Consider the following 27464-nt stretch of genomic DNA (forward strand, 5'->3'; position numbering starts at 1 on the left):
GGGGTGTAGTGCCTCACCAAATCCACAGCTTCCTACAGAGTTTTCCTCCCTTCTAAAGTCCTGCTTTTTCCCTCTTTCCCAGGGCAGCTTGTGCAGGTGGAAGAGAAAGGGCAAGGCTCGGTGCCTTGGTCAGTCTATGGTGTCTACATCCAGGCAGCAGGGGGCCCTTTGGCTTTCCTGGTTATCATGGTCCTCTTCATGCTGAATGTGGGCAGCACTGCCTTCAGCACTTGGTGGTTGAGCTACTGGATTAAGCAAGGAAGTGGGGTGAGATTACTCGCTACTGAGACTTCTGTGTCTGGAAATGTGGCCTTGTTTCCCCAGCCCCTGACTGTTCTTAGGGCTCTCCCGTAGTTTCCACTAAAGAGAAACATTAGAAACGTCAGTAATCTGTCTGACTTTGTTTTGTGTGTCAGTTGAAAGACAGTTTGAAGGAGAGAAAGCATTGAGCAGGGATGTGCGCAGATGGGGGAAAGGATGCTTAATGTAGTCTCACAGAATAGAAAAAGTCCCTGGCTACCCCAGGGGCTGTCGAGCTAGTCAGTAAGTAGAGCAGCTATGTATAGTAGGTAGGTTCTTTGTGTTTGCCATGACCAAGTCCTAGGTCATTCCCTGTGTTTCTGTCCTTGAGCTGAAAATGACCTAGGTGTCTCAGGAATCTTCCCTTACCTCCAACCAGAACACCACAGTGTTTCAAGGGAACAGAAGCTCTGTGAGTGACAGCATGAAGGACCACCCGTACATGCAGTTCTACGCCAGCGTCTACGCCCTCTCCATGGCAGTCATGCTGCTCTTGAAAGCCATCCGAGGAGTTGTCTTTGTCAAGGTGCACCAGGGGGTGGGCCGTGGCATACCCTCCCCAAATCATGCCAACGGCTTGCTGTGGCATTTGTATGCAGTTGGGTGGCCCCTGTTAGCCACCTATGTCTTCTGACCATTTGTACTGACCCCAGTGTTGGGAATGGGTGTCCTGCAGAGTGGTCACCGGCATTAGGAGGAATTGGGCCTTCCTTGAGTACCCAGGTCTCTGGGCCATGATCATTTTGTCTCTGCTCCCCAGGGCACACTGAGAGCCTCCTCCCGGCTCCATGATGAGCTCTTCCGAAGGATCCTTAGGAGCCCCATGAAGTTTTTTGACACCACCCCAACAGGAAGGATTCTCAACAGGTTTTCCAAAGACATGGATGAAGGTATCTCTCACTGGTCCTTTCTTTCCTGCTCTGGAGTCCAACAGTGCTCACCGCCTCCTGCCTTCCTGGGTTCCCCCCAAATAAAGAGAAGGTGCAGCTTTGTGCTCCTGCGAGTGAAAACAGAGTTCTGGCATTTGCATCAGGGATGTTTTGAGTTCTCATTCTGCCTATCTGACCTGAACATAAAGTCAGAGGGTCAAGTTAGCAGAGGGGCTTTGGAAGGGTGGTCTTCAATCCCAGAGTGCAGCTGCAGCTTCTAATGAGCTTTCTGGGGCTTCGTGTCGTGGGCTATGCTGCACCAGACCTCAAAGTTTTCCATCATCCTCCTGACCTTCACTGAGGGATGGCAGTGCAGCAAACAACAGTGTGTGTTTTATGTACCTTGTCTTACTCCACACACAGCTGTAAGGCATTTGTTGGTACCCATCAGTACCCAAGACGGTTATATCCAGAAAGGCTAAGTTATTTGCCCAAGGTTAAACAGCTGTTTGGCCATGTTGGGAATTGGGTTCAGATCTTTTCACCTCAGAGTTAGTGTTTTTATCTGCTGCATGGTGGTCAGCTCCATAGGAGGACCTTGTTTCAGGGCACAGTAGGCCAGTGTAAGGCTTTGGCAAGAAGCCAAAGGAACCAGGAACAACTACTGGAACTGGTGCATGACATGTTTCTGCTTCTGCACACGTGTAGTCACACTGTGCACATTTACACATGTACACTTAGACATGCACACCTGTGTGCACACACATTACATGCATGCACATACAGATGCACACACACACAAGCAGTCAGACAAAAGACTAGAACTGTTCAGTCCTTGCACTGGAGTCTGTGGCAAAAGGATTTTGAGTTTGAGGCCATCTTGAGCTTTATACTAAGACCCTTTCTCAAAAAGAAGGAAAGAAAAGCAGCAGTGCTTGTACATAGCTGTGTCTTCGTTAAAGTACCTCTGCCTGAAGAAAGGGGTGTAGGGAGAGTAGCCCAGAAGACTTGGAGATGTTGCTGTTGAAGGTTCTGTACACTTTTTTGAATCTTATATATGTTTAAACTTTTCTTGTGTTGGTAAGAACATAGACGATCATTGTTTTCCTTTTTGCATGTTTATTTTCCAAGTATTTTACATACACATAGAATACTTTGTAGAGGGGAGAGTTTAGCAGAAGCAGGAAAAGGTAAACCAGAACAGGATGATGGAGAAGACCACCCAAACAGGGAAATGACAGCAACTGGGATAATTTGTCTTCGATAAAACTGTTAAAAGTTTTTATCACAGACCTTAGAAATTTCATGGGGACTTATTATTTTTTTTTTAAACAATTTAGTTTCATTTTTCTTGCTCATGGGCCCCAAGAGTCTGAAACTTGTTCTCTCGTGGTCTCTGCAGTGGATGTGCGCCTGCCATTCCAGGCCGAGATGTTCATTCAGAACGTGATCCTGGTGTTCTTCTGTGTCGGGATGATCGCAGGAGTCTTCCCGTGGTTCCTCGTGTCAGTGGGGCCTCTGCTCATCCTCTTCTCAGTTCTGCACATCGTCTCCAGGTAAATAGGACGTATGCAGGGCCAGTTCTGCACATGGTCCCCAGGTGAACAGGACGTATGCAGGGCCAGAGAGGAGGCCGTGGTTGCTCGTTTCCTGCCATGGCACAGAACCCGTTCTCTTGCAGGGTCCTGATTCGTGAGCTGAAGCGACTGGACAACATCACACAGTCTCCTTTCCTCTCACACATCACGTCCAGCATACAGGGCCTCGCCACTATCCACGCCTATAACAAAGGGCAGGAATTTCTACACAGGTTAGTGTTGGTGGGGGCCGAAGGCTTTGAAGGGGAACTGGTATCTCAACTGTTAGAGTTGCCGTGAGAGGCCATTCAAGGCCAGAGCTTGGGATCAGAAAACTCATCCCAAAAGGCATTATTGGTGTAACCCAACTGTCTCTGATTAAAACTCAGCCACTTGGTAAGACCTTTTCTGAGAAAATGAGACAACAGAAACACAGACCAGGACCAATGTGGATATATGACATGCTGGCCTTTTAGGATGTGTGTGTGTGTACAATTAGATATCTCTGAAAGGTTATGTAAGTAACAGTAGTTATCTTTGGAAAGAGGAGCTGGGTACCCAGAGGTTGGTAAGAAAAAGACTGACATATATTTTTGTCGTGACTCTTTTAAAACTTGAGGAGGATGTATAGCTTGTCTAGCAGTTGCTAAACAAGTATGAGGACTGGGTTAAGATCCCTTGGACCCATGTAATTGACAGATGGGCATGGAATAGCAGCCACCTGTAATCTGAGCCTTTAAAGACTAAGACAGAAGATCCTAGAGTGAGCTTGTGAGGTTGACTAGCCATGTCAGCACACTCTAGGTGTGATTGAGGGACCCTGCCTCAGTAAATAAGGTGAAAGAATGATCAAGGAAGATTCCTCAAGCCTCCACAGGCACATGTGTGCAGACACGTGCACATATGCACATACATGTATTGGTGGAGGCCACTAGTTAGTTCCTAGTCGCTTAACCCAAAATAATCACACAGAAATTGTATTAATTAAATCACTGCTTGGCCCATTAGTTCTAGCTTCTTATTGGCTAACTCAGACATATTTATTTACCCATTTCTATTAATCTGTGTATTGCCATGTGGCTGTGGCTTACTGGGTAAAGTTCTGGGGCGTCTCTCTCCTGTGGGGCTACATGGCTTCTCTAACTCTGCCCTTCTTTCTCCTAGCATTCAGTTTAGTCCCCCCCCCCCCGCCCCCGTCTAGCTCTGTTCCCCTATAGCTCTGCTATAGGCCCAAAGCAGTTCCTTTATTAACCAATGATATTCACAGCATACAGAGGGGAATCCCACATCATACATGTACACACATGTACATACATGCCCAGACTCTGCACATAGACATGTGAAAAAAACCCTCTCTCTTGTGTGTATGTGTGTGTGTGCATGCACATGTACTTGTGTGTATACTGCCTATTAAAAATTAAGTCATTTTTCATGAAAATAGAGAAAAATAGATTAGGAAAAATTATTCTGAATGGCTTAGAAAAAGCCTTCCTAATTTAAGATAATAAACTGTATGAGTGTTTTCATGGGTGGAGTGGTACAATGTTAATGTCTGGAATTCTACATTTTCTGTTCTTTCTTCTTATTGCATTTTTTTTTCCTGAAGACTTTGTATTTTACTATAAGGAGAAAAGTGATTTAAAAAAAAAAAAAAAAAGCTAAACACATATGCCTAACAGAACTTCCTCTCTAGAGTTCTGCTTACCCGTGGAGCTGAGCCTCCTTGTGATTGTGGGGCCATGTGCCCTCTTTGGTGGATGCTGCCTGTCTCCCTCCTGCCTGACTTCAGCTCACTGCGTCTTGGCTCTGTAGCCTTGGGAAACAACTTCCTGTTAGTAGCATGTTCGCAGACTCAGCATCGATCCTACAGTCGCTCTGAGAGTTTCCTTTTCCTGATCTTGGACTACTCTGCTGATTGCTTTTGAAACCTTTTGTTTTGAGGAAATGACCCCTGACCTAAAATATTTCTCTAAAGTTCAACACAGGCATTTGAATTTGGCCTCTCTGCCCATGCCTCTCATGTAGTAGATGTTTTCCTTCATGTATGCTGATGCTTTTAATGTTCTTTGTGTGTGTGTCCATGCCCATGCGTGTGTGTATGTGTGTGTGCGTGTCCATGTGTGCATGTGTGTGTGTGTGTTTGAATGAGTTTATGTACTCGGTATGTATACAGGAATCCTTGGAGGCCAGAAGAGGGCATCAGGTCCTCTGGAACTATGTGTAGTTACACATGGTTGTGAGCTGCCTTGTGGGTATTGAGAACCAAACCCAGTTCCTCTGCAAGAGCAGTCCACTGAGCCATCTCTCCAGCCCCTAGTTTTTTACTTTTTAAGTCATGATCTCATTATGTTCTCTGGTCTGGAACTCCCTATTTAGACTAGGTTGACCTCAAACTCACAGAGATCCACCTGCTATCACTTTCTAAATGCTGGGATTAAGGCAGCACCCCCTAACCTGCCCCCCTAACATCCTCAAAGTGAGTTTCATTGTTTCTCAAAGGGTAACTAGCATTAGAACACCCATGTCCTCTTCTGTGAGGCCTGTGTTTCTGAAACTTGCAGGTCATTCTTTTGGCTGAAGAACAGAAAGTACTTGCCCTGCACTCTGAAGTGTCAAGCCACCACTGAAGGTGGTATTTTATCAGATTATGTGGTATTTTATACGTCCCTTTGTTGTTCTCTTTCTTCACCACAGGTATCAGGAGCTACTGGATGACAACCAAGCTCCTTTTTTCTTGTTCACTTGCGCAATGAGGTGGCTGGCAGTGCGGCTGGACCTCATCAGCATTGCCCTGATCACCACCACTGGGCTGATGATTGTCCTCATGCATGGGCAGATTCCTCCAGCCTACGCCGGCCTTGCCATCTCCTATGCCGTGCAGGTCAGTGACTGGGCTGGAAGTGGATAGAATTGAGAATTAAAACAATCTGCTATGTATATTAATGAAATACATGTGTTTGTTTGTTTTGAGATAGGGTTTCTCTATGTAGTCTTGATTGTCCTGAAACTCACTCTGCAGACTGCTCTGGCCTCAAACTCAGAGATCCACCTGCCTCAGTTTCTTGAGTGCTGAGTTAAAAGGTGTATGCCATATTGCCTGGCAGAACTATCTTCGACCCCAGAAGTTGGTAGACAGAAACAGCTGATAACTATGATTTTAGGCCAGCCTTGTCTACATAGCGAGTTCCAGGACAGTCAAATAGAACCCTGCCTCAAAAAAGGGAGGAGGAGATAAATGTTATCTGCATAAAGAAACATTTAAAAGTGATTTTGTCTCATCTCTGGCATCTTCTGGTTTTCTGAGTGTATGCCATCCCTCTTTTGCTGTTTACATCTACTCTCTGTTTAGACTTTTGCTGTTTCCAGTATTATAGGCACAAACCTTCTCATCCCTAGTGATGGTTAAAGGTCCTCAGATAGCTCAAAATAAATTTGAGAATTTGACTACTGACTTTTTTTTTTTTTTTAATTTTCGAGACAGGATTTCTCCGTAGCTTTTGGTTCCTGTCCTGGAACTAGCTCTTGTAGACCAGGCTGACCTCAAACTCACAGAGATCTGCCTGCCTCTGCCTCCCGAGTGCTGGGATTAAAGGCGTGCGCCACCACCGCCCGGCTGACCACTGACTTTTTAAGATATTTTGACATCAGTGCACACAAGTAATCTCTATTAAATTCTAAAAGTGGTATTGGAGTTGTATTTTTTTAGAGTTGTTTTATTTTAGAAGACACTTAAAGATGCCGTGGTAGAATATGGGGACTCTGCTTCCACGTAGTCTGGGGAGGTGGAACCGAGGAGTGACAAAGTGTACGTGAGCAACACTGGCAGTTGTTTACTAAGATAGAGTTTGGTACACGGGTTTTTATTACACTACTGTACTCTTGTGTGATTCTGGCTTCTTTTTCATATTGTAAAGAGAAAAATGAGGCAAATGAGCCCAAAGAACTGTGTCTTCATGGATGTCCTGGGGTCCCCCGTGTGTCCTGTAGTAAGCAGTCTGAGGGGCACGGGTTGGGCACTGTCTCTCTTCACAGTGTTGTCTCATGTCCCTCTTCTGGAAGTGTTTTCAGTCGTTGCTCACAAGTTGAAATTTCCATTTGTTGTGGTTGCCACAAACAGGCTGAGGTCAAATAGGTGGTTCAGAAGTTACACTGCTTCAGACCTGTGTTACTGGAAAGAAAATGATGACTAGAAGGCCTTTGGCTTCGAGAGTGTATGCACTCAGCACTGTATTTGATGAAGGTAGTGATGTGGTATTAACTGCAGGAAAAGGCCTGGGCCCGAAACCTCACGCTGCGCTACACGTGTGAGCTCTGGCTGTTCTGTGTGTCACGCCCTGCCGGTGTAGGAAGTTCTTTCTTGTTGCCTGACCTGTACCAATACACTTTCTCTTGGTTTTTGTTTTCCATTTTCAGTTAACAGGACTGTTCCAGTTTACAGTTAGACTGGCATCCGAGACAGAAGCCCGATTCACTTCAGTGGAGAGGATCAACCACTACATAAAGGTCAGGATGAGGAGGCCCCTTCTGATTTTTTTTTTTTTTCCTTCCGTCATGGATGGTGGGTGAAGAGGAAGGAGCCTTACGTTCTCCCCCTGCCTCACCTCTACTTAAGAGTGTGTTTGGAATAGAAAAGGGAATACCATAAAAGTTCCCAAATAGACTGATAAATTACAGCATTTCTCTGTTCTCATCCCCTCTACTTCCCCACACACCCCTCCCCACTCTCCCTCAAGTTCATGGTATCTTTTTTCACCAGTTTTAGTTTTATGCATATACATGTTTGTATATCCATACATATTCCCAAGTATAGCCTGTTGAGTTATATAATGTACTTCATATCTGATTTTAGGACTGACTGTCTTTCACTGGAAAACCAATTGGCGTGCTCTTCCCTGGGGAAGGCCACCTGCCGCACTCCCAGCTTCCCTCCGTTGCCTCTAGTTCTTTGGAGGGTGGAGACTTCTGGGCTTTCCCCTGTGCAGTTTGGCGTGTTCACTGGTGTCCTCCTTGTTCAACTCATGTTTCGGGAGTCATGTTGGTGAGACTTTATGGGCATGGCTTCTGATGTTTCTGGGAGACACAGTCTTACAGCAAAGTTTTCCCTGATCCTCTGGCTCTTACAGTTTCTGCCCTGTCTCCCAGTGTCCCTTAGGTGGGGGTGTTTTGTAGATATGTCCATTGGGACTGGTCCTCGGGGAGGTGGCACTCAGGTCAGTTTCAGTTCCGGGGCCTCAGGGCCCTGTTTCTGAAGTACACACTATACATCATCTGAATTCTTAGTCTGGCCTAGTTGTCCTTGGCCAAGGATGGCCACCAGGGTCCCTTGCTGAGCCTTTGGCAGAGATTGGAATGGGTCTCATCTCTGGAGACGAATGTCCTTGGTCTGAGATTGGAGCCAGGCTCTGTGGCTGTGAAGCTGCATAGTGAATTCTCATCTGTTTAGGAACTAGTATGTTTGACTGTTACCGAGAATGCTGGTTCTTCCTCTCGGTTTTGCGTTTTGTATCTTGCTGGTGTCTTTCCTGCAACTCTGAATGTAATTTATGTAAAAAGAGGCATTGTAGGTGCTAGTGAGGATTTTTAGGATTTGCTCCTTTTTCAAGATCCCCAATTTTGTAAACCGCCCTGAGAACCACAGCATTTATACCGTTGCTCTTGGTGAAGAAAGCATTTCACCTTCTAAATAACTGATGTGCAGGCAGAAGAACTCTTTTACTTGAAAACTTCATGTTCTAGCAGTGATGTATATCTTCACTGTTGTAAGGAACTTAATTAGTTATCAAAAGATATTGTTTACTTACTATTCTTTTGATATAAGGTCTTCCTGTGTAGCTCAGGCTAGCCTGAAGCCATGATGCTCATGCCTTAGCCTCCCAAGTGTGGGCTTACACCATCATACCTGGCTTCCTTAGGAGATTTTTAAACATTTATTTATTTCTTTATTGGTCTCTCTTTCTACTGTGTGGGTTCCAGGGATCCGATTGAGATTGTCGAGCTTTGCCAAACCATCTTGCTGGCCACTCTTTCATCTTTTCCTTTCTTTTCTTTTCCTCGCTCCCTCCCTTTCCCCCTTCCTCCCTCTCCCTCTCTCCCTTCCTCCCTCTCCCTCCCTCTCCCTCTCTCCCTTTCTCTCTTTCAGCAGCTATGTATGTATTTATTGAGACAGAGGTTTTCTTTATGTAGCCTTGGCTGTCCTGGAACTCAGGGATCTGCCTGCCTTTGCCTCCAGGTGCTAGGATTAAAGGTGTATGCCACCACCACCCAGCTTTAGGAGATATTTCTCAAACATAACAAATGACTGTTCTCATAAAAAGTTCAGAAAGCTATGTGATGGACCTGGTAACAGCTGTTCTTTATGTTTAGCTGGTGCTTTGCCCAACGTTGTGGTCTATGGAGAGCATGTGTGGATAGAGTAAAATACTCTTGGTGAGGCCTTTGCTGGAGAGAGCAAGATGATAGACAGCGGTGGGACAGTGGACACTGCTCAAACCAGTGATTCTTTTGAAGATTGCCTTCCTGATACCACTCCACAATATGACCCAGATGCCTGTACCACACAGCAGCACAGTCTTTCCAGCTTGCCGTGTCACATTCCACTCCCCAGCCCAATACACACAAACGCGCGCGCGCGCGCACACACACACACACACACACACAAGCACACAGACACCCCAAATACTAATTTGGTGCTCTTCACCTTAACGATATGAAACCAAAGAGTGCTTGCCAGAGAATTTTTAAAACAAGAGGGTTGATGCTCTGACAGAATTACACAGGAAGCAGGAATGGGTTGCCAGGGCCAGATCCATTCTGTGCCGCTTGAAGATGAGGAACTGAAACACAGAGAGGTGAAATGGCCTACATAAGTCATACTGTTGTGGTTGGCATGTTTAGGTCACACCGCTGTGGGTGGCAAGCTGGAAGTGCAGTCTGTATTCTTGAATTATATTTATATGTTCAATAAATGTTAGTTACCTTACTCCAGTTTTAATGCAGGACAGTGGTATTCAGTTCATGGAATTCAATGAATTTCAATGAAAATGTGTTGGGGAGTGGGAAGGCCTCATGTTGCAGCCTTAGGTCTTCCCTCAGTCTGCGGCAGTGTTGTGCCAGCTGGCACTTGCAGACCGTGGCTTGGTGGCTCCGTGCCATGTCTCCGTCTTGGTTGTTAGGGTGTGAGCATTTACTGGCAACATACATGGTGGCAACTGCCTTGGCTGCTATGCTTGCCCTCTTTTTACTCTGCTGCGCCACAAGAATCTGAAGCACCCACTCTTTCCTCAGACTCTGTCTTTGGAAGCACCTGCGAGAATCAAGAACAAGGCTCCTCCCCCGGACTGGCCCCAGGAGGGAGAAGTAACCTTTGAGGATGCAGAAATGCGATACCGAGAAAACCTTCCGCTGGTCCTTAAGAAAGTGTCCTTCACCATCAAGCCCAAGGAGAAGATTGGCATCGTGGGGCGCACAGGGTCAGGTAAGGACTGCACTGGTCCTGGAGAAGTCATCCACAGTTAACCTTTGGTCGGCACACAGCAGTGTGTCGAAGATTGCTTTCATCTTCACAAACCAAATCCCTGATACTCAAGTCCTTATTGTCTCGGAAACCACCTTTCTGAGTTTGCTCTTGGCCTTGCTCTTGGGCACACAGTGCTTTCTCATTATATCTCAGAACAGAGTACCTGGAGCACATGGCAGAGGACAGTAGAAGAGAGGCTACCGCAGATCAGCACTGGTGGCATGTTGGTGGGGCTCTTAGTAGTGACTTCCTAGTAACACACGTTTCTGAAAGAGTGTGTTTGTTTTGTACACTGGTTTTGTGGCCTTTTTGAGTTTTTTATTTTTTTAGAACCATCAGTGTCTTGATTATTATGTAACACAGTGCCCCCCATTCTATTTAATGGATGTACCATAATTTATATTTATCTCAAGTTTGTAAAGAAGTGAAGCGTTACTGATTTTTCCTGAGTAGTAAGTATTGCAGTCAATGTGTGATGAATTCTCAGGCCTTTGTAAGATGTCACTGTAGCCTCCTGTTTGCAGAAGCATGTGACTGTAGATAAGGGGCTGTATTCCCTTGAAGGCAGAAATTGTTTTCTTGACCTGGAGCCGAGCCTGGTGGCACATACCTGTAATCTCAGCTCTAAGAAAGCTGAGGCAGGAGAATCACTACCAATTCAAAGCAGCTTGGGTGTAGACCTTGTCTCAACAGAAAGAAAATAAAATGGCTTTCTTGTCAAGCATTTTCCATCATCTTATTCTTATTCTTGCACTACTGTGTTACGGGCACATTCCCTCCCTGTGCTTAGGCCACAGGAAAGTCAGCAGGCCTTGTGTTGTAACCGTCCTTCACTTCTAGGAGACCCGTCTTGCTGCCTTGGCCAGGTGCCCCAGTCGTCTCAGGGAGATAACTGAAGATTGCTGCATGAGGTTTCTAGTAAAGACTTAAGTAATTGCCAGGCCTAAGTGCAGGTTTGTGTTTCCAGCTACTAGGGAGGGTGAGGAGGGAGGATTTTTGAATTCAAGGAAAAATACTAGTCTTCTCACAGGCTGAGGTTCCTTATTGCCTTTCTTTCATTTGTTCAAGACTTTTTCTGCTTCCACAGATCAAACAGAAATGCAGTAGACTTCTGATCTAGTTCATATTTAGAAACACCAAAGGTCTATACAGATCATACCACATAAAAATCACTTGGCTTGCGCGCTGCTCATTACAGGTCAGGCCGTTATGGACATGGCTTTGCCTCTGGTGCCTGTTATGGTGACTGCACTCACCTTGTCTCTGCAGTCAGTGCTGCTCTCTGGCCTTGCTTACTCGGGCACAGTTAAACCCATGGATAGTAATTCATCCAGCCCAGGAGCCCCATCTCCAGCCCTAAGGTCCGCTACAAAGAGAGAAGAATGGTGAAGCTCTTCAGATGTGCAGGTGGTTAGATGGGGCTGATTGAGGTGACAGGTGTCCTGGTTAGGGTTTCTGTTGCTTCGATGGAACACCATGGCCATAAAGCATGTTGGGGAGGAAAGGGTTTATTCGGCTTACACTTCCACATTGCTGTTCATCACTGAGGGACGTCGGGACAGGAACTCAAACAGGATAGGATCTTGGATACATGAACTGATGCAGAGGCCATGGAGGGCTAGGGGGAGCTACTCTCTGGCTTGCTTTTTCTGGTTTGTTTACCTTGCTTTCTCTTTCTTTCTTTCTTTTTCTTTTTTTATTTTATTTATTTTTCAAGACAGGGTTTCTCTGTGTTACGGCTCTGGCTGTCCTGAAGCTCACATTGTAGACAAGGGCTGGCGTCGAATTTAGATTCAACTACCTTTGCCGCCCAAGTACTGGGATTAAAGGCATGCGCCACCAATGCCCAGCTCGGCTTGCTTTCTTATAGAACCCAGGACTACCAGCTCAGGGATGGCACCACCCACCATCAGCTAGATCTCATGGAGGCATTTTCTCAACTGAGGCTCTTTCTTCTCTGATGACTCCAGCTTGTATCCAGTTGACACACAAAACCAACTAGAATACTTGTAGATAAAAGGAGACAGACTCTAGAGAAGCAGATTGCCGTTCGATCAGAGCAGTGAAGGGTGGTGGAGAGCATGTGCCCAGGCATGGAGGGCTTGGTGCTCCATAGGCAGAAAGGGGAAGTTTGGGGATGGAAGATTCTATCTGCAGCTCAGTGTTGTAAATACCAATGGAAATATTTGATGATCTCATCAGAAACTTCCTCTGTCCTCAACTGCCTGTAGATGTTATCATCTACAAGCTTCTTTGTGTAGTCTCTTGGCTCACCTGAGGTTTCTGGGTTATTAGCCCTTTATTCCAGACACAGAGAGCCTCAGAAAGAAAGGGGGATGGATGCTGTTTCCTGTTGAGTAGGGACAAAGTTGGGGTCTGTCTTCAGGATCTGTGGAAGGCTAGGTCGGGTGACTTCACGTGGCACGAGTAGGTTCTACTTGTTGGCTATGCTGGATTATGTAGTTGCCCTCATGCCCTCCAGAGAAACCTTTACAAACAGTCAATTGGATGGGGGCCCAAGACAAGACAGTAAAATGAGATGAGAGTTAGGAGACCCTGTAGGAGACCCTGTAGGGGACCTAGCCAGGTAGCCAGTGTCCTAATGTGGAACTGATTTGATCCAAGTACTGGCAGTGATTTGATCCAAGAGGAATGTCATTAAAAAGTTTAAACAACAGCAACGTGTCGTATATGACAATAATAAGGAAGAAAGAAGCAATAAAGGGGAGGAGCCAGAGTGAGAGGGAACCAAAAGCCCATACATAGACGGAGGTGTGCTCTGAATTTTTGTCTGGTGCCTAGGTTTTTAGAACCCATCTGGAAGCAGTTTGGATTTGTTGGTACAGAAATAGCATTGTTTCTGGATGAGGGCACAGATCCCATCCTTAATCAGACAGTCCCCTTTGATTTTGGAGTAGTAGTGCAGCAGCCAAAGCATGAAGTTGGTCCTGAAGGATGGTAAGCAGATCTGAAATGAACTAGTGAGACAGAAGTTAACTGATGCAAAAAAACACCTTAGCCCAGCTGCTTTAGTTGTGAGTTCTGAGTTAAACAAGGTTCATTAGAGTAATAGAACTTATAGAATGAATCTCTCTATAATACAGAATCTATATTGAAAGGGGTTTATTAGAATAATTTGCAGGCTTCTGTCCAGCTAATCCAACAATGGCTGGCTGTGCACAGGAAGTCCAGAAATCCAGTAGTTGTTCAGTCTATCTCGGTTGGTCTTCAGTGTATGCTGGAGTCCTGAAGAAGGAGACTCTAATACCAGTGAAGGAATGGACTTGTTAGCAAGGCAAGAACAAGCAGGCAAAAGAGAGCTTCCTTCTTCTATGTCATTTTATACTATATATAGGCTGTATATATACTGTATATAGGTTTCCAGCAGAAGGACTGGCTTAGATTAGATCTGGTTTAAAGATATGTCTTCCCACCTCAAGATCTGGATTAAAAGTGTGTCTTCCTACCTCAAAGATCCAGATTAGAAGTAGATCTTCCTACTTTAAGCAAAAATCCATTACAAGTATGTCCTTTATTTTTGGGTTTTAGATAATTCCAGATGTATGTCTAGAGTAGCAAGAAGAAGAATGAGTTGGATGGTCCATTAGTCCACTTTCAGAGGTCATTCAGACTGCTGTTAAGGGTTTGGAGGCTGAGACCCCTCTCTTGTGGTTGGCAAAGGGGCGATGTAAAAGGCACAACAGTTAGAGAGCCTCAGAGGAAGGTTGATTTTTAATGTAGGTACTTAGAGCTATAAAATTCTTTTATAGGACTATTCAGTGTATCTCAGAAGTTTTGTTGTGTTATATTTTCATTTTCATTTAGTTCCAGGAAGTTTATTTCTTCCATGATTTCTTTGACCTTTTACGTATTGAAATCACCTACTATTAATAGATGATGTTTATCTATGTCTTTAATCAAATAGTAGATTTTTTTTTTAAATAAAATTGGGTACCACAGTGTTGGTGCATGTTTGGGATATTGATGTCATCTTGGTTAATTTCTCCCTTGACTAGAATGAAGTGTCCCTTTGTCCTCTTCTGATTAGTTTTAGTTTGAAGTCCATTTTGTCAGATATTAAGTTAGCAATGCCAGCCAGGCGGTGGTGGTGCAGCGCCTTTAATCTCAGCACTTGGGAGGCAGAGGCAAGTCAAGTGTTTATCTAATTATTCTTTCTCAGTAAAAAATCAGGAGTCAGATATCAGGGTAAGAAGTGCCGAAGAAGCCACCAGTGACCTCCTCTCTCTTCAATTCCTCAATCCAAAGGGCTGAGAGCTTCTCTCACCCCGCCTTACTATTTCCTGGCTCCTATCCTCAGTCCTTTAAGACATCTATGGTTGATTTTGGTCAGCAGGTCTGTCCTCTGACTCAAAGCAAACTTTATTACCAGAATACGATAAGAAACACAACAGACAGCTGAATCTCTGAGTTCGAGGGCAGCTTGGTTTAAAGAGTGAGTTCCAGGACAGCCAGGGCTACACACGGAAACCCTGTCACCAAACACAAACAAAAAAGGTAGTAATGCCTTCTTGCTTCCTGGTCCCATTTGATTGGAATACTTTTGTTCATCCTTTTACTCTAAGGCAGGATGTGTTTCTAACCTGGCTGCAGATAGATGGGTTTTGTTTCTGCAGGGAAACAGATCCGTTATTTGGTCTAGGTCCTCTGTTTTATCTTCAAGAGCTGATGTTCTGTCTTCCGCCTGATTTGTTCTCCCTGTAATGGATTCCTTTGCATTTTCTTGTTGGGCTTTTGGGTTTTTCAATTCCGTCCTCATTTCAGCATGTGCCCTCTTCAGTGTTTCTATCTCCTCTCAAGTTTTAGATTGCCCCTCGTTTCCATCAGCCTGTGTCTGTGTTTTGGGATTCACTCCGGTGTTTATTGAGCTCTTTCCTCTTGTTTTCATTTTTTATGAGGTTAGGATTGCCCTCTTAAGTCTGTGTCCTGTAGTTCACCTGGGGAGTTCTCACTGGCAAGCATTTCTGCAAGACTGGTGGATTTTGGAGAGGAGACACTGACTTCATCTTTCATGTTGTTGGTGTTCCTATGACGAGATCTGTGCATATGGACTTTCTTTGTTATTTTGTTAGTTCTGAGTATTTTGCAGATGAAGCAGGCTTGGGGAGAAGAGAAGATGAAGTGGGTTGGGTCTGGAAGTTGGAAATGACTTGGGTGGAATTAAATCAGGTAGGCAGAGGAGATTGGTGTTGACACAGTACGTACTTCCTGTTAAGCCAGCAGTGTGGGGATGGGTAGGTCTGTGTGGTTGAATATGATGTAGGAGAGTCCTATGGTTTGGGAAATAGGTAAGGAGGATCTTGACCCCGGACTAGGCTGCTGCACTGCTTGTGGGACCCAGAATAGATCTGAGGTTTCAGAAAAGACATGGCTGAGGTGGTCAGGCTAGATCCTGGAGGAGGATATGGGAAGTCTGTGTGTAGAGTGTGGTAGTGGAGTTGTGTAAATCCAGTAAGTTACTTAAATAGTTCACATTACAGAATTTGTTTGTTTGTTTTTTGTTTTTCGAGACAAGGTTTCTCTGTAGCTTTGGAGCCTGTCCTGGAACTTGCTTTGTAGACCAGGCTGGTCTTGAACTCACAGAGATCTGCCTCTTTCTGCCTCCCGAGTGCTGGAATTAAAGGCATGTGCTACTACTGCCTGGCTTCACACCATGGATTTTTTGCACTCCATTCCTTTAGAAGAGCCTTCAGTAACTGTAGGTATTGGCAAATTGCATAGCCTATTCCAGATACTTAAAACATCCATCCTGGGGACCGGAGCGATAGCTCAGTGGTTAAGAGCACTGGCTGCTCTTCCAGAGGATCCGGGTTCCGTACCCAGCACCCACATGGCAGCTCATAACTGTTTGTACCCCAGTTTCAGGACATCCAACACCTTCACACAGGCATATGTGTAGGCAATACACAAATGCACGTAAAATGAAAATGATAAAAATTATTAGAAAAAAATCTATTCTTAGAATTCTATTTCTCTAGAACCACTCTTGGTATCACAATCTGTACAGTCAGGGTTTTCTAATGGAACAGAGTTGATGGGATGGATATCTGTATATATGCAGTTAATAAGAGTGGCATTAACTGTAGTCTGGCTAGTCCAACAGTGGCTGCAATGACAGGAAGGCCAAGAATCTGGTAGTTCTTCCGTCCACAAGGCTGAATGTCTCAGATGGCCATCAGTCTACATGGAGTTCCCTGAGAAGTAGGCTCTAACACAGGCAAAGGAATGTCTTAGCAGCAGAACAGATGAACTTGCCATCAAGAGGGAAGGCAAGAAAGAAGCAAATACTTCCTTCTTCCATGTCCTTTGATGTGGGCTGCCTTCAAAAGGTGTGATCCAGATTTAGGGTGGGTCTTGCCTCAAAGGATCCAGTCAAGAAACCCCTCACCTCGGTGCCCAGCTGCTTAGGTTTTCGTTGACTCCAGATGTTTTTGACATTAGCTTCTACAGTAAGCTAGTTTTGTCTTTCAGAAGTCACTCACAGAGCTGCTGTCCTGCTTGTTTGACTCATTAGGGAAGTCCTCTCTGGGGATGGCGCTCTTCCGTCTGGTGGAGTTATCCGGAGGCTGCATTAAGATTGATGGAGTGAGAATCAGTGACATCGGCCTAGCTGACCTCCGAAGCAAACTGTCCATCATTCCTCAGGAGCCCGTCCTGTTCAGCGGCACTGTCAGGTAAGAGCCGTCCCCTGGGTGGAAACCCCATGTCCTTGGGTCCAGTGTTCCTCAGGAGTCTGTGATTTCTCTGCAGTGATGATGCTTCTCCACAGGCTGCTTAGTTAAGTGCACCCTGGCTCTGCCACAGGGGTCCAGAGCGCAGAGAGGTATGGCTCAGATTTCTGTCCCGTGAACTTTCCACAAGTTACCACTCTTGAGTCAGTTTTCTCACCTCTAAAATGGAGATATTCCGAGTAAATTCCTAAGCACACTGTAATTTCCGAGCCTAGCCAGTGATAAGAGCACGAATGGTAACGGCCACCATCAGTCTCTGTGTCCCGTCCTGTCACGCCACCTCTCCCGTGGGCCGAGAGCTCCTTCTGCATTGCTACCACTCATGGCCCGTCATTTCTTTCATTTTCAACTAGCTTTCTTTTTCTTGCCTTCTTCCTGTGCCAGGGAGCTGAGCCCATTATGGGAATCTCTATTAAGCACTCTCTCTTTTTTTTTTTTTTTTTTTTTTTTGCTTTTTTCAAGACAGGGTCTCTCTGTGGTTTTGGAGCCTGTCCTGGAACTAGCTCTGTAGACCAGGCTGGTCTCAAACTCACAGAGATCCACCTGCCTCTGCCTCCCGAGTGCTGGGATTAAAGGCGTGCGCCACCACCGCCCAGCTATTAAGCACTCTTGACACCCGTCAGAGTGGCAGAGCGATGTCACTGGAGGAGCAAAGCCAGGACAGCTCCTGAAGGCTTGGGTCCTAAGTCCAGTTTGCATGCTCATCTTAGCCTCTGTAACCTCAAGGTGGGTCCAGCAGGCTGGCGAACAGAAGCATGCTTGGCTTTCAAAGCTGTATATTACAGTTGACATGTATAAGTAAGCTTTTGGGGTCAGGTTGCTAAGGGCAATGGCATATTCCTTCAGGTATTTCTCCAGGTCGTTGTGTTCCAGGTAGCAACTGAAGTCATGCTTGGCAATGGACAGTACAATCAATGCTTCAAGTGAATAAATGAACCCGTGTCTAAGAGTTGGTCTTTTCTACTTCATTCTACTTCAAACCCAGGATTCTGCAAAGCTCCTACTCTACCAATGAGCAGAGCTTCTGTTTCTGAGTCTCCTTTTGGCAAGCACATAGTTTGATGTATTTAACATTTTTTTCCATCTTTGATGCTTAGTCTCAAATATGTTTTTTTCTGAAATTTGTTAACATACCAAAGATAAAATTCCCTATTTTTTTTTTTCAAGATAGGGTTTCACTGTGTTATGTAGCCCTGGCTCTCCTGGATCTCACTCTGTAGACCAGGCTGGCCCTGAACTCACAGAGATCCACCTGCCTCTGCCTCCCAGTGCTGGGATTAAAAGTGTGCACCACCACTGCCCAGCTTTCATTTCTAATTTTATTGATTTGGATCTTCTCTTTCCATCTTTTAATTTGGCTAAAAAGTTTATTAGCCTTACTGATTTTTTACAAGGGACCAATTCTTCACTTCATTAATTCTTTGTATTGTTTTTTGTTTGTATTTTATTGACTTCAGCTCTGAGTTTGATTATTTCTTGCAGCCTCCTCCTGGTCTCAGGTGTGCTGTTAGTCTGCTAACAGATCTGAGTTTTGATACAGGTTCTTAGTGCTTGCCTCTTAGAATGCTTTTCATTGTTTCATGTTTTCTTCAGTTCTGAAAGGTTTTTGTTCTTAATTTTTGTCTTATCTTTTTTTCTTTTTTAATTCAGCAGTGCACTGTTCAGTTTCCATGAGTGTGTGTGCTTTCTGTGGTTAATATCCATGAGTGTGTGTGCTTTCTGTGGTTAATATCCATGAGTGTGTGTGCTTTCTGTGGTTAATATCCATGAGTGTGTGTGCTTTCTGTGGTTAATATCCATGAGTGTGTGTACTTTCTGTGGTTAATATCCATGAGTGTGTGTGCTTTCTGTGGTTAATATCCATGAGTGTGTGTACTTTCTGTGGTTAATATCCATGAGTGTGTGTGCTTTCTGTAGTTAATATCCAGCTTTAATCCACGGTGGTCAGATAGATTTCAGAGTGTTATTAGAATTTTTTGTGGTTGTTGAGACTTGCTTTGTGTCCAAGTGTGTAGTCAGTTTTGAAAGAAGTTCCATGAACTGCTGAGAAGGTACCATACTAAATTTCTTCAGCCATCACAGGGGAGTTATGTGTGTAAATTATTACACAGGTCTGAGAACTCTGGGGGAAGTGTCTAATTGATTGGGATAGAGCAGGCAGTGATACTTTGTCATTGGGTTAGGTCTGGCTGTCATGTCCCCACATATGGACTGTCCTTACCTATCTCTTCTTGGTTAGTTTTGGCTTGTAGCCTGTCTTGGCAGATACTAAAGTGACGCTGCCTGCTTTGATGTTTGCTTAGAATATCTTCTTCCGTCATTTTATCCTGAGGTGATGTCAGTTGTCAGTCTGTGTTATTAAGGTTTGTTTCTTGGTGGCAGCAGAACGATGAATACTGTTTTCTAATCCATTCTGTCCATTTATTTCTTTTTATTGGCGAATTGAGGCCATTAATATTGAGAGTTATCAGTGATCAGTGTTCATTCATTCCTGTTATTTTGTTGTTGTGGGCCACCCCCCCACCTCTGGATTTGCTGGTCTGGCATTGTCTGTTACTTGTGTCTATTGTAATATTGTCTATTACTTGTGTTTTCTTGGGTGTGATTAACCTCGTAGAGGTGAAGTTTTTCTTTTAGTGCCCTTTGTAGAACAGGGTTGGTAAATAAATAGATACTGCTTAGATTTGGGTTTATTGTGGAATGTTTTTTCTTTCTTCATCTTGTGAGTAGTAGTATTGGGCACAGTACTGGGCTGGCATCTGTGGTCTTGTAGAGTTTGTAGAACATCTATCTATTCAGGCCCTTCTGGCTTTTCAAGTCTCTACTGAGAAGTTGGGTGTTATACTAATGGGTCTGTGTTTATGTTATATGCTTTTTTTTCCCCTTACAGCTTTTAATATTCTTTCTTTATTCTCTGTGTGTAATGTTTGATTATTATGTGTCATGGGGACTTTCTTGTCTGGTCCTGTCTGTTTGGTGCTCTGCATGCTTCTTATACTTTTGTAGGGCCCTCCTACCTTAGGTTAGGGAAATTTTCTTCTATGATTTTGTTGAAAATATTTTTGTTCCTCTGACCTGGGTTTTTCTCTCCTTCCTCTATCTCTATTATTCATAGTTTTGGTCATTTCAGTGTCCCAGATTTCCTGGATGTTTTGTACCTGGATCCAACGTTATCTTCTAGCTTGTCTTCAATGCCTGAGAATCTCTGTTCTATCCCTTGTACTCTGTGGGGAGGCTTACCTCTGAGGTTCTTGTTTGACTACCTAAATTTTTCATGTCCAGTTTTATCTCACTGTGGACTTTGTTTGGTTAACCTATTTCTTTGTTAAAATCCACTTCCATGTCTTGAAGTGTTTTCATTGTTTCACTCAAGCATTTGTGTTTTCACAGACTTCATTGCGGGATTTATTCATAGCATCTTTAAGGGCCTTAAGCACATTCACGTTACTATTTTGAAGACTTCTTCTTGGACTTCAGCTGTATTGCATTTCCCAGGGCCTACTGTGGTAGGGTCACTGCATTCTGGTGGCTACATATTGTCGCAGCTGCTAATGATCCCGTTTTTGTGCTCGTGTGTAGGCCTCTGGGGTTGGGATGATTAAGGTGAAATTAGATGTTGATATCTGGTCTTGTCTTTGTTGGCTGGGTGTTCCTTTCCTTGGTTTCTGTTGCTCTCTCTGGATCTTAGGAAAGCATGGCTGTGGGTTGCCTGGTGCCGAGGGTTTGGAGGTCAGTGGGTGTCAGAGAGGAATGGCTTGAGCTAAGCGGGTCTCAGGGAAGAGCTAAGTGGTTCTTCACACCTAGTTGTGTGGTCCTTAGGGAGTTGGGAGGTATGAAGACGGAAGGTGGGCACAAAGTCCCACTCTGTGTGTGTGTGTGTGTGTGTGTGTGTGTGGTGTTTATTTCACATAATGTGGAATTCTCAAAGAAGTAATAAAAAGTGAGGAAGAAGGCATTTTTCTACATTTGTACAGAAAGAGATATCTGAAGGATATCATGTTTCTAGGTGTCACTGAAGGTAATTAAAACATACTGGTCTTTCTTTTGTGTTTTCATATCTGTATTTATAAATTCTTCTCAATTTGTTTTCTTTGCATTAAAAATCAAAGACTTTAGATTTTATAGAATAGGGACCCCAGTCTCAGGGGTCCCCACGAGGCACCTGTGACCTTTAGAGTTGGAATCCCGTTTTCTGTGTGAGCTTGTTTAACTACAGACAGACACTGGAATGTGGTTTGTTAAACACTGGCCTCTGAGCAATTTCTCTTACACTTCTCCCTAGATCAAATCTGGACCCCTTCAACCAGTACACGGAAGACCAGATCTGGGACTCACTAGAGAGGACACACATGAAGGAATGTGTAAGTGTGACTGAGGGAGGGCTGTGCTGGGATCGCGGGCTGGGATGTGGGAGCGCTGCTCTCTCTCTCTCTCTCTCTCTCTCTCTCTCTCTCTCTCTCTCTCTCTCTCTCTCTCTCTGTATCTGAGGGAGGGCTGTGCTGGGATCTCGGGGCAGGGATTTGGGAGCGCTGCTCGCTGCTCCTTCCTTCTGTCTGGCTCCTTCTTCTCCAGCAATCATCCTTTCTTCCTCCTCTAGTGAGTTGCTCCACTGGTAAAGGCGCATGCCATCAAGTCTCACCACCTGAGTTCAAGTTCAAGGGTACACCTGGAGGGAGGAGAGAACTACTTCCCATATATCTACTACCCGACAGATATTCTGACTCCACACTTGCAGAATCTCTCTCTCTCTTTCTCCCCCCCCCCCATACACAAATTTAATAAAATTTTAAAGCTGGTCTCTCAGCCCCACCGCCCACATTGCGCATGGCATATTTGACCCCATACTCTCCATCTACTAAGAATATATTAATGATCGCTACTCAGAACTTAATAATTCTATCGATTATAGTAGTATAACATCTGCCGGGTGGGGCAATTACACTCCTTTGATTAAACCAGCACTGGGGAGGCAGAGGCAGGTGGATCTCTGTGAATTTGAGGCCAACCCGGTCTACCGAAGGAGTTCTAGAACAGCCAGGGTTGTTACACAGAGAAACCCTATCTCAAAATTAAATAAATAAATAAATAAATAAATAAATAAATAAATAAATAAAAACCCAAACAAACAGAAATAGTGTAACATCCATATCTACACAAAAGATCTGTAATTTCTTGCTGATTCTGTAGCATGTGGTGTAACATAGATTAAGGGAGTAGTGGAACGACCCAGAAGACCCTTGCCAGCCCCCAGTCTGCAGATGGCACCACTGACCCTGAGTTTAGTATCCTCTGCCCTGGTCAGTTAGATGAGCCTTGCTTCCATCTTTCATCGAGTAGCCTCAATTTCATTTGAAGAATGGGTTCCATGATGCTTAGAAAAAGAAAAGGCTCCCAGCGTGGGCCAGACTTTGGACTTTGGGAGTAGGGCCCCATCTCATGCAAAACTGTACTTTTAGAACCAAACATAAGGGCCTACCATCCAATGGGATCTTGAATTTCTGGGATATTTTCACGGTATGAAAACAACAGAACAGTATATTACAAAGGTGAATGGCCCTAGAAAATACAGGTCCTGTACACATGTGACCACATGGATCTTTCAGATGATCAGACTGATTCTTTTTCATCTGCTTCAGAATAATTTATTTCCTTATAAGGGTGGGGCAGTTTAAGATAGGGTCTCTCTGTATAGTGCATGTTGACTTGAACTTAAGCAGTATTCCTGTCTTAGCCTTCCAAGTGCTAGCTTATAGGTGTGAGCCCCCACCCCTGAAAGGTGTGGTTTGTATCTTCACACTTCTGCCCTCTCTCCTCTTTCTAGATTGCCCAGCTACCTCTGAAACTTGAATCTGAGGTGATGGAGAATGGGGACAACTTCTCGGTTGGCGAACGGCAGCTCTTGTGTATCGCCAGGGCCCTGCTGCGCCACTGTAAGGTGAGTGTCACAGCAGGTGGCATGAGGTGGGCAGCGGTGAGATGCTGGAGCCCTACGATGCAGCCCTGCCTAGAGGTGCTGGACTCTGAGCCCAGTGGTACTTTCTGAACAGCGGTTTCTAAGTTAATCTTATCACCACTTGGCATACCGGTTTGAGGGATCTCAAGTTTTTGCATGTGTTGAGCACATTCCCTGTTTTTCACCTTCCCCCAAGCCTTTGGAATTCAAGGTCGACTTTGTTTCTGGCTAATGAGGACTTGTAGAACTGCAGACCCAGCAGATTAAAGGCTGAAGGAGACTTCAACAGGAAAGGATGTCCAGAAAAGCTAACCTAGACATGGAGCCCACGGAGAATGTGGGAGTGTTAGATTAGATCACGGAGATCACTGTTACATGTGTGTCTGTTCCTTTTGTAGAAATTGAGCAAACCATGGCTTTTGTGAATTGTAAGCAAGGGGCATTTTCATATCTATGTGCGACCCTATGGATTGGTAATAGTACATAGTATAGGATTAAAATACTGAAATACACGTAGGGAACTGGGATTAACAAGGATGCTTAAGGCAGTAATTGGATCTGTTTGTCCTCTGCTTCCCTGGCAGATTCTGATTTTAGATGAAGCCACTGCTGCTATGGACACAGAAACGGACTTACTGATTCAAGAGACCATCCGGGAAGCATTTGCAGACTGCACCATGCTGACCATTGCCCATCGCCTGCACACAGTTCTGGGCTCTGATAGGATTATGGTGCTGGCCCAGGGACAGGTATTAGGCTCCGCAGGGGCTTCAGCTTGGCCCGGGGCCTTGGGAAGAAAAGAGGCTCCTGTCGTTGAAGGACAGCCTGTCATCTTCATGTTTCTGGGCCTTCAGATAGCAGCCATGGCAGCTTAGTTCTGGGTCTTGTTGATCAGACAGGGTAGGGTCCTCCTGCCTCGGGTAATGCTTTTATGACTTATTCTGCTGTGACTTATAAGCAATGACAGGCCAGACAGCACCTGCACTTTAGTGACTTGGTCACGTGCACAAGAATTTCTCAAAGCCACCACAGCAGCAGCCACCCTGGGTTTGCTTTGTGCTACCATGTGGTGGTGCCAAACTTCTCTTCCAGTTTCTCCACGCTTTCCCATGGTCTGGTCCTAGCCAAGCCTTCTTTTATTCCCCACTCAGGTGCCGCTGCCTATGTATCCTTCCTCCATTTTCACCTTCTGTTCCATCTGCCGGCTTAAAAACCTGCCTGTCCCTAGAAGAGGACATGATTTAAATGTCAAAGCTTCCACAACACCTGGGGCCTTATTCATCCATTCATAGTAGATCTCTGACACATCTGTATGAGCTCGGCCTCCCTGGAGAGCTCTTAAGAAAGGGACTCAGGCTCACTCACCCTCAGGCCCCCATTAATGCTCACTGTTGTAGTTCTTTGCACAATAGCTAGTTGTTAAGTACAATGATGTGGATAAATACCTTTGTGTGTGTGTGTGAAATAAGCCTTGTATGGTGGGTAACTTGTTATAATATGTATTATAATATATCCATATTATAAAATATAGTAGTGATAGCACCATAATATCTGCTTCTACTGTGTGTAGTCTGGCATGCTCAATGAGTCTATGTCTCATCTTCAGTGCTCAGTAATTCTTCACAGTGAGAAGAAGCAGAGAGAATTTGTGTGTTAGAGGTGAGCTCAGGACCACAGAAGGTAGAAGAGTTGTCACTGAACTCAGACCAGTGACTCCCCCGATGCCACTCTCTCTTGATTTGTGGGACATATTGAGAGAAGCATTGATAAGGGCAGGTTCTGCCTAATCTTGAAAGCTGATTCAAGAAAGTTTAAAGTTAAGTTTTTCCCCTTATATTGTAGTCAGTTTAATATTAATATTCTGTGATTATCTGTCTTAGTTAAGGTTTCTATTGCCATGATGAAACACCATGACCAAAAGCAAGCTGGGGAGGAAAGGATTTATTTAGCTGACACTTTGGCATCACTGTTTTTCATTGAAGGAAGTCAGGACAGGAACTCACACAGGGCAGGAACCTGGAGGCAGGAGCTGATGCAGAGGCTATGGAGGAGTGCTGCTTACTGATTTCCTTCACATGGCATGCTCAGCCTGCGTCCTCAGTCCTCATAGAGCCTAGAACCTGCAGTTGGGGATGGCACCGCCCACGGTGGACTGGGCCCATTAATTACTGATTAAGAAAACGCCCTCCAGGCTTGCCTCGGGCTGATTTTAGGGAGGCGTCTTCTCAACTGAGGCTCCTTCTGTCCAGATGACATTAGCTCGTGTCAAGTTGACAAAAATCTAGCTAGGACTTTATTCTTGTTTGAATGATTCTTGTACTAAGATTCTGTTATAACTTTGATATGAAGTGCTATTTCTGTGGATGTAGATAATAAATAGAACACAACTCTTTTAAAAGTTAGAAAAACCAAGAAAACGAACATTGGGTGTGTTTATTCCTTGCTTCCTTTTTCTTTTTTTTTTTATTAATTTATTTATTTATTAAAGATTTCTGTCTCTTCCCCGCCACGGCCTCCCATTTCCCTCCCCCTCCCCTTGCTTCCTTTTTCTACCTGCCTACAAGGCATCCTGAGTGCTTCCTCTCCTGACTGGAGTCAGGTCAGCTTGCCTTCAGCCTGAGCTGAACTTTCCCAGCAGTTTGTATTAGAGAGCCGTACCGATGGGTTTCTTTATACTCTCCCAGGCGAGAGACAGGTTGTGTGTGAAGGAAGCACATATCCAATCTCCCCAACCTTTCTCTCGCTCCCTGGGTGCTGTAGGCCAGTTCAGTTGTCCTCTGTTCTGTCCCCAGGGCTTTGAGGTTTGCCACTGTTGCCAGTTACACCCTGACATGTCTCCTCTTTGCAGGTGGTGGAGTTTGACACACCATCGGTCCTTCTGTCCAACGACAGCTCAAGGTTCTATGCCATGTTTGCTGCTGCAGAGAACAAGGTGGCTGTCAAGGGCTGACTCAGGCCATCCGTGAGGTCTCTCCTCAGAGCGTTGCCATTCTCTTCCTGGTTTGGACCCCTCATCCTGTCCTGCTGAAACCTTGCCTTTCCCGGTTTTATCTCTCACACAACAGTTCAGGATTAGCGGTGTGTTTCACTTTTAGGGAAAATCATATTTTGATTATTGTATTTATTCCCTATTCATGTAAATGAAATTTAGTTTTTTGTTCTTAATTGCACTCTTAAGAGGTTCAGGGAACCATTACTATAAATGTATCAGTGGCCTATAATGAAGCTTTATATGTGTAGCTATGTCTATATGTAATTCTGTAAATAGTCTATATTTACAGGAAAAATGTAAGCAGTTTATTTTCTATTAAAGCAAGCACTGCGCTACGGGCAGTGCGCGTTCATTTCTATCGTTTTGTACAGCCGACTGCACTAGAGATCTCGTTTTGCTCTTAGCTGTTGAAAGTCAATGTTTCGTTCTCTAGCTGCTCGGTTCACGGTGCTGGGCTTTCTAGGTGTCCAGAGGACACGCGACAGCAGTGAGCCCTCCCGGCCTGCTCCTTGGTCTTCCCAGTGGGAACCCAGTGCAGCTGAGCTGTGGGAGGCCTCGCAGAGCACCGTGGCTTCTCAGGGCTCCTGCTTTCCTGTGCTGTCACTTCCTGTTTCTGTTAGAGTGATGGGGCAAAGCCCACCCCCTTTCCCTCTCAGGAATGAGAACCATAGCGTTCCTCAGAGGGGAGAGCTTCCTTCTGCCTTCCTCCTCCTGCTGTTGTTTTTAAAGATCCAGACTGCTCCCAGTGTCCCATGCTTCAGGTTCCTAGCGCTGGCCACCACAGAGCTCTCCCAGCTCTAGGGTCCACTGCTGCTGTTGTAGGTGGCATTTTTTTTTGCCTGATCCCACACCTCCAGAGTTCAGTGACAGGGCTCAGGATTGTGGGGTCCGCCCTTCCTCACGTCAGTGTCCTCTGCAAAGTCTGCGGCCCTCAGCAGCTCTTGCTAGCCAGTGTCCTCACTGGTGTAGAAGTTTTTTGTACTGTAAAGAGACCTACCTCAGGTTGCTGATTGCTGTGTGGTTTGGTGTGTTCCTGCAGACCCCCTTTGTGCTCTGGGGCCCGTAGTTTGGGTGGGTGTGGTCGCCACTGTCACCAGTCAAGTGGTCAGCGTTGCATGTCGTGACCAACTAGACATTCTGTCGCCTTAGCATGTTTGCTAAACACCTTATGAAAGCAAAAATCTGAAAAAGTGAATAAAATTATTTTGGATTTGTAAAACTCTCGTGGTATAAAATAGTTCTCTCGGAGGGGGTGAGATGTTTCTGAAATGCTCTGCAGTACTAGAGCCCTGGGTTCTAGCGCCTGCTGATGCAATTATCTGCAGGTTCTAGCGCCTGCTGATGCAATTATCTGCAAAAGGTTGTTTGCAGGGGGCTCAGGGCCCCAAATACCCCCAGCTGTGTGTGATGGGCCTTACGGCTCTACAGAGGTCAGAGAGCAGGAAGAGTGAGCAAGGCCGGGAAGTTGTGTTTCAGCCGAAGCGATGTAACTGCCTTTCATCCACTTC

General features: G+C 45.0%; 1 protein-coding gene across 3 annotated transcripts in view; it reads left to right on the top strand.

Annotated features, from left to right (window-relative positions):
• Abcc5 (ATP binding cassette subfamily C member 5) overlaps positions 1-27175 on the top strand; it is a 92710-nt gene extending 65535 nt beyond the window's left edge. For all 3 annotated transcript variants that reach the window (XM_050146305.1, XM_050146306.1, XM_050146304.1), the window contains exons 18-30: positions 83-267; positions 680-826; positions 1061-1190; positions 2572-2725; positions 2851-2979; positions 5441-5627; positions 7160-7249; positions 10031-10220; positions 16795-16954; positions 21294-21372; positions 22833-22946; positions 23549-23713; positions 25813-27175. In XM_050146305.1, coding sequence (XP_050002262.1) covers positions 83-267; positions 680-826; positions 1061-1190; positions 2572-2725; positions 2851-2979; positions 5441-5627; positions 7160-7249; positions 10031-10220; positions 16795-16954; positions 21294-21372; positions 22833-22946; positions 23549-23713; positions 25813-25914 — 1832 coding nt within the window. In that variant the 3' untranslated portion in view covers positions 25915-27175. The remainder of the gene's footprint in view (positions 1-82; positions 268-679; positions 827-1060; positions 1191-2571; positions 2726-2850; positions 2980-5440; positions 5628-7159; positions 7250-10030; positions 10221-16794; positions 16955-21293; positions 21373-22832; positions 22947-23548; positions 23714-25812) is intronic.
• Positions 27176-27464: the final 289 nt, after the last annotated feature.

Source organism: Alexandromys fortis, unplaced genomic scaffold (assembly GCF_014885135.2).
Source record: "Alexandromys fortis isolate MF-2015 unplaced genomic scaffold, M_Fortis_MF-2015_v1.1 scaffold_56, whole genome shotgun sequence".
NCBI lineage: Eukaryota > Metazoa > Chordata > Mammalia > Rodentia > Cricetidae > Alexandromys > Alexandromys fortis.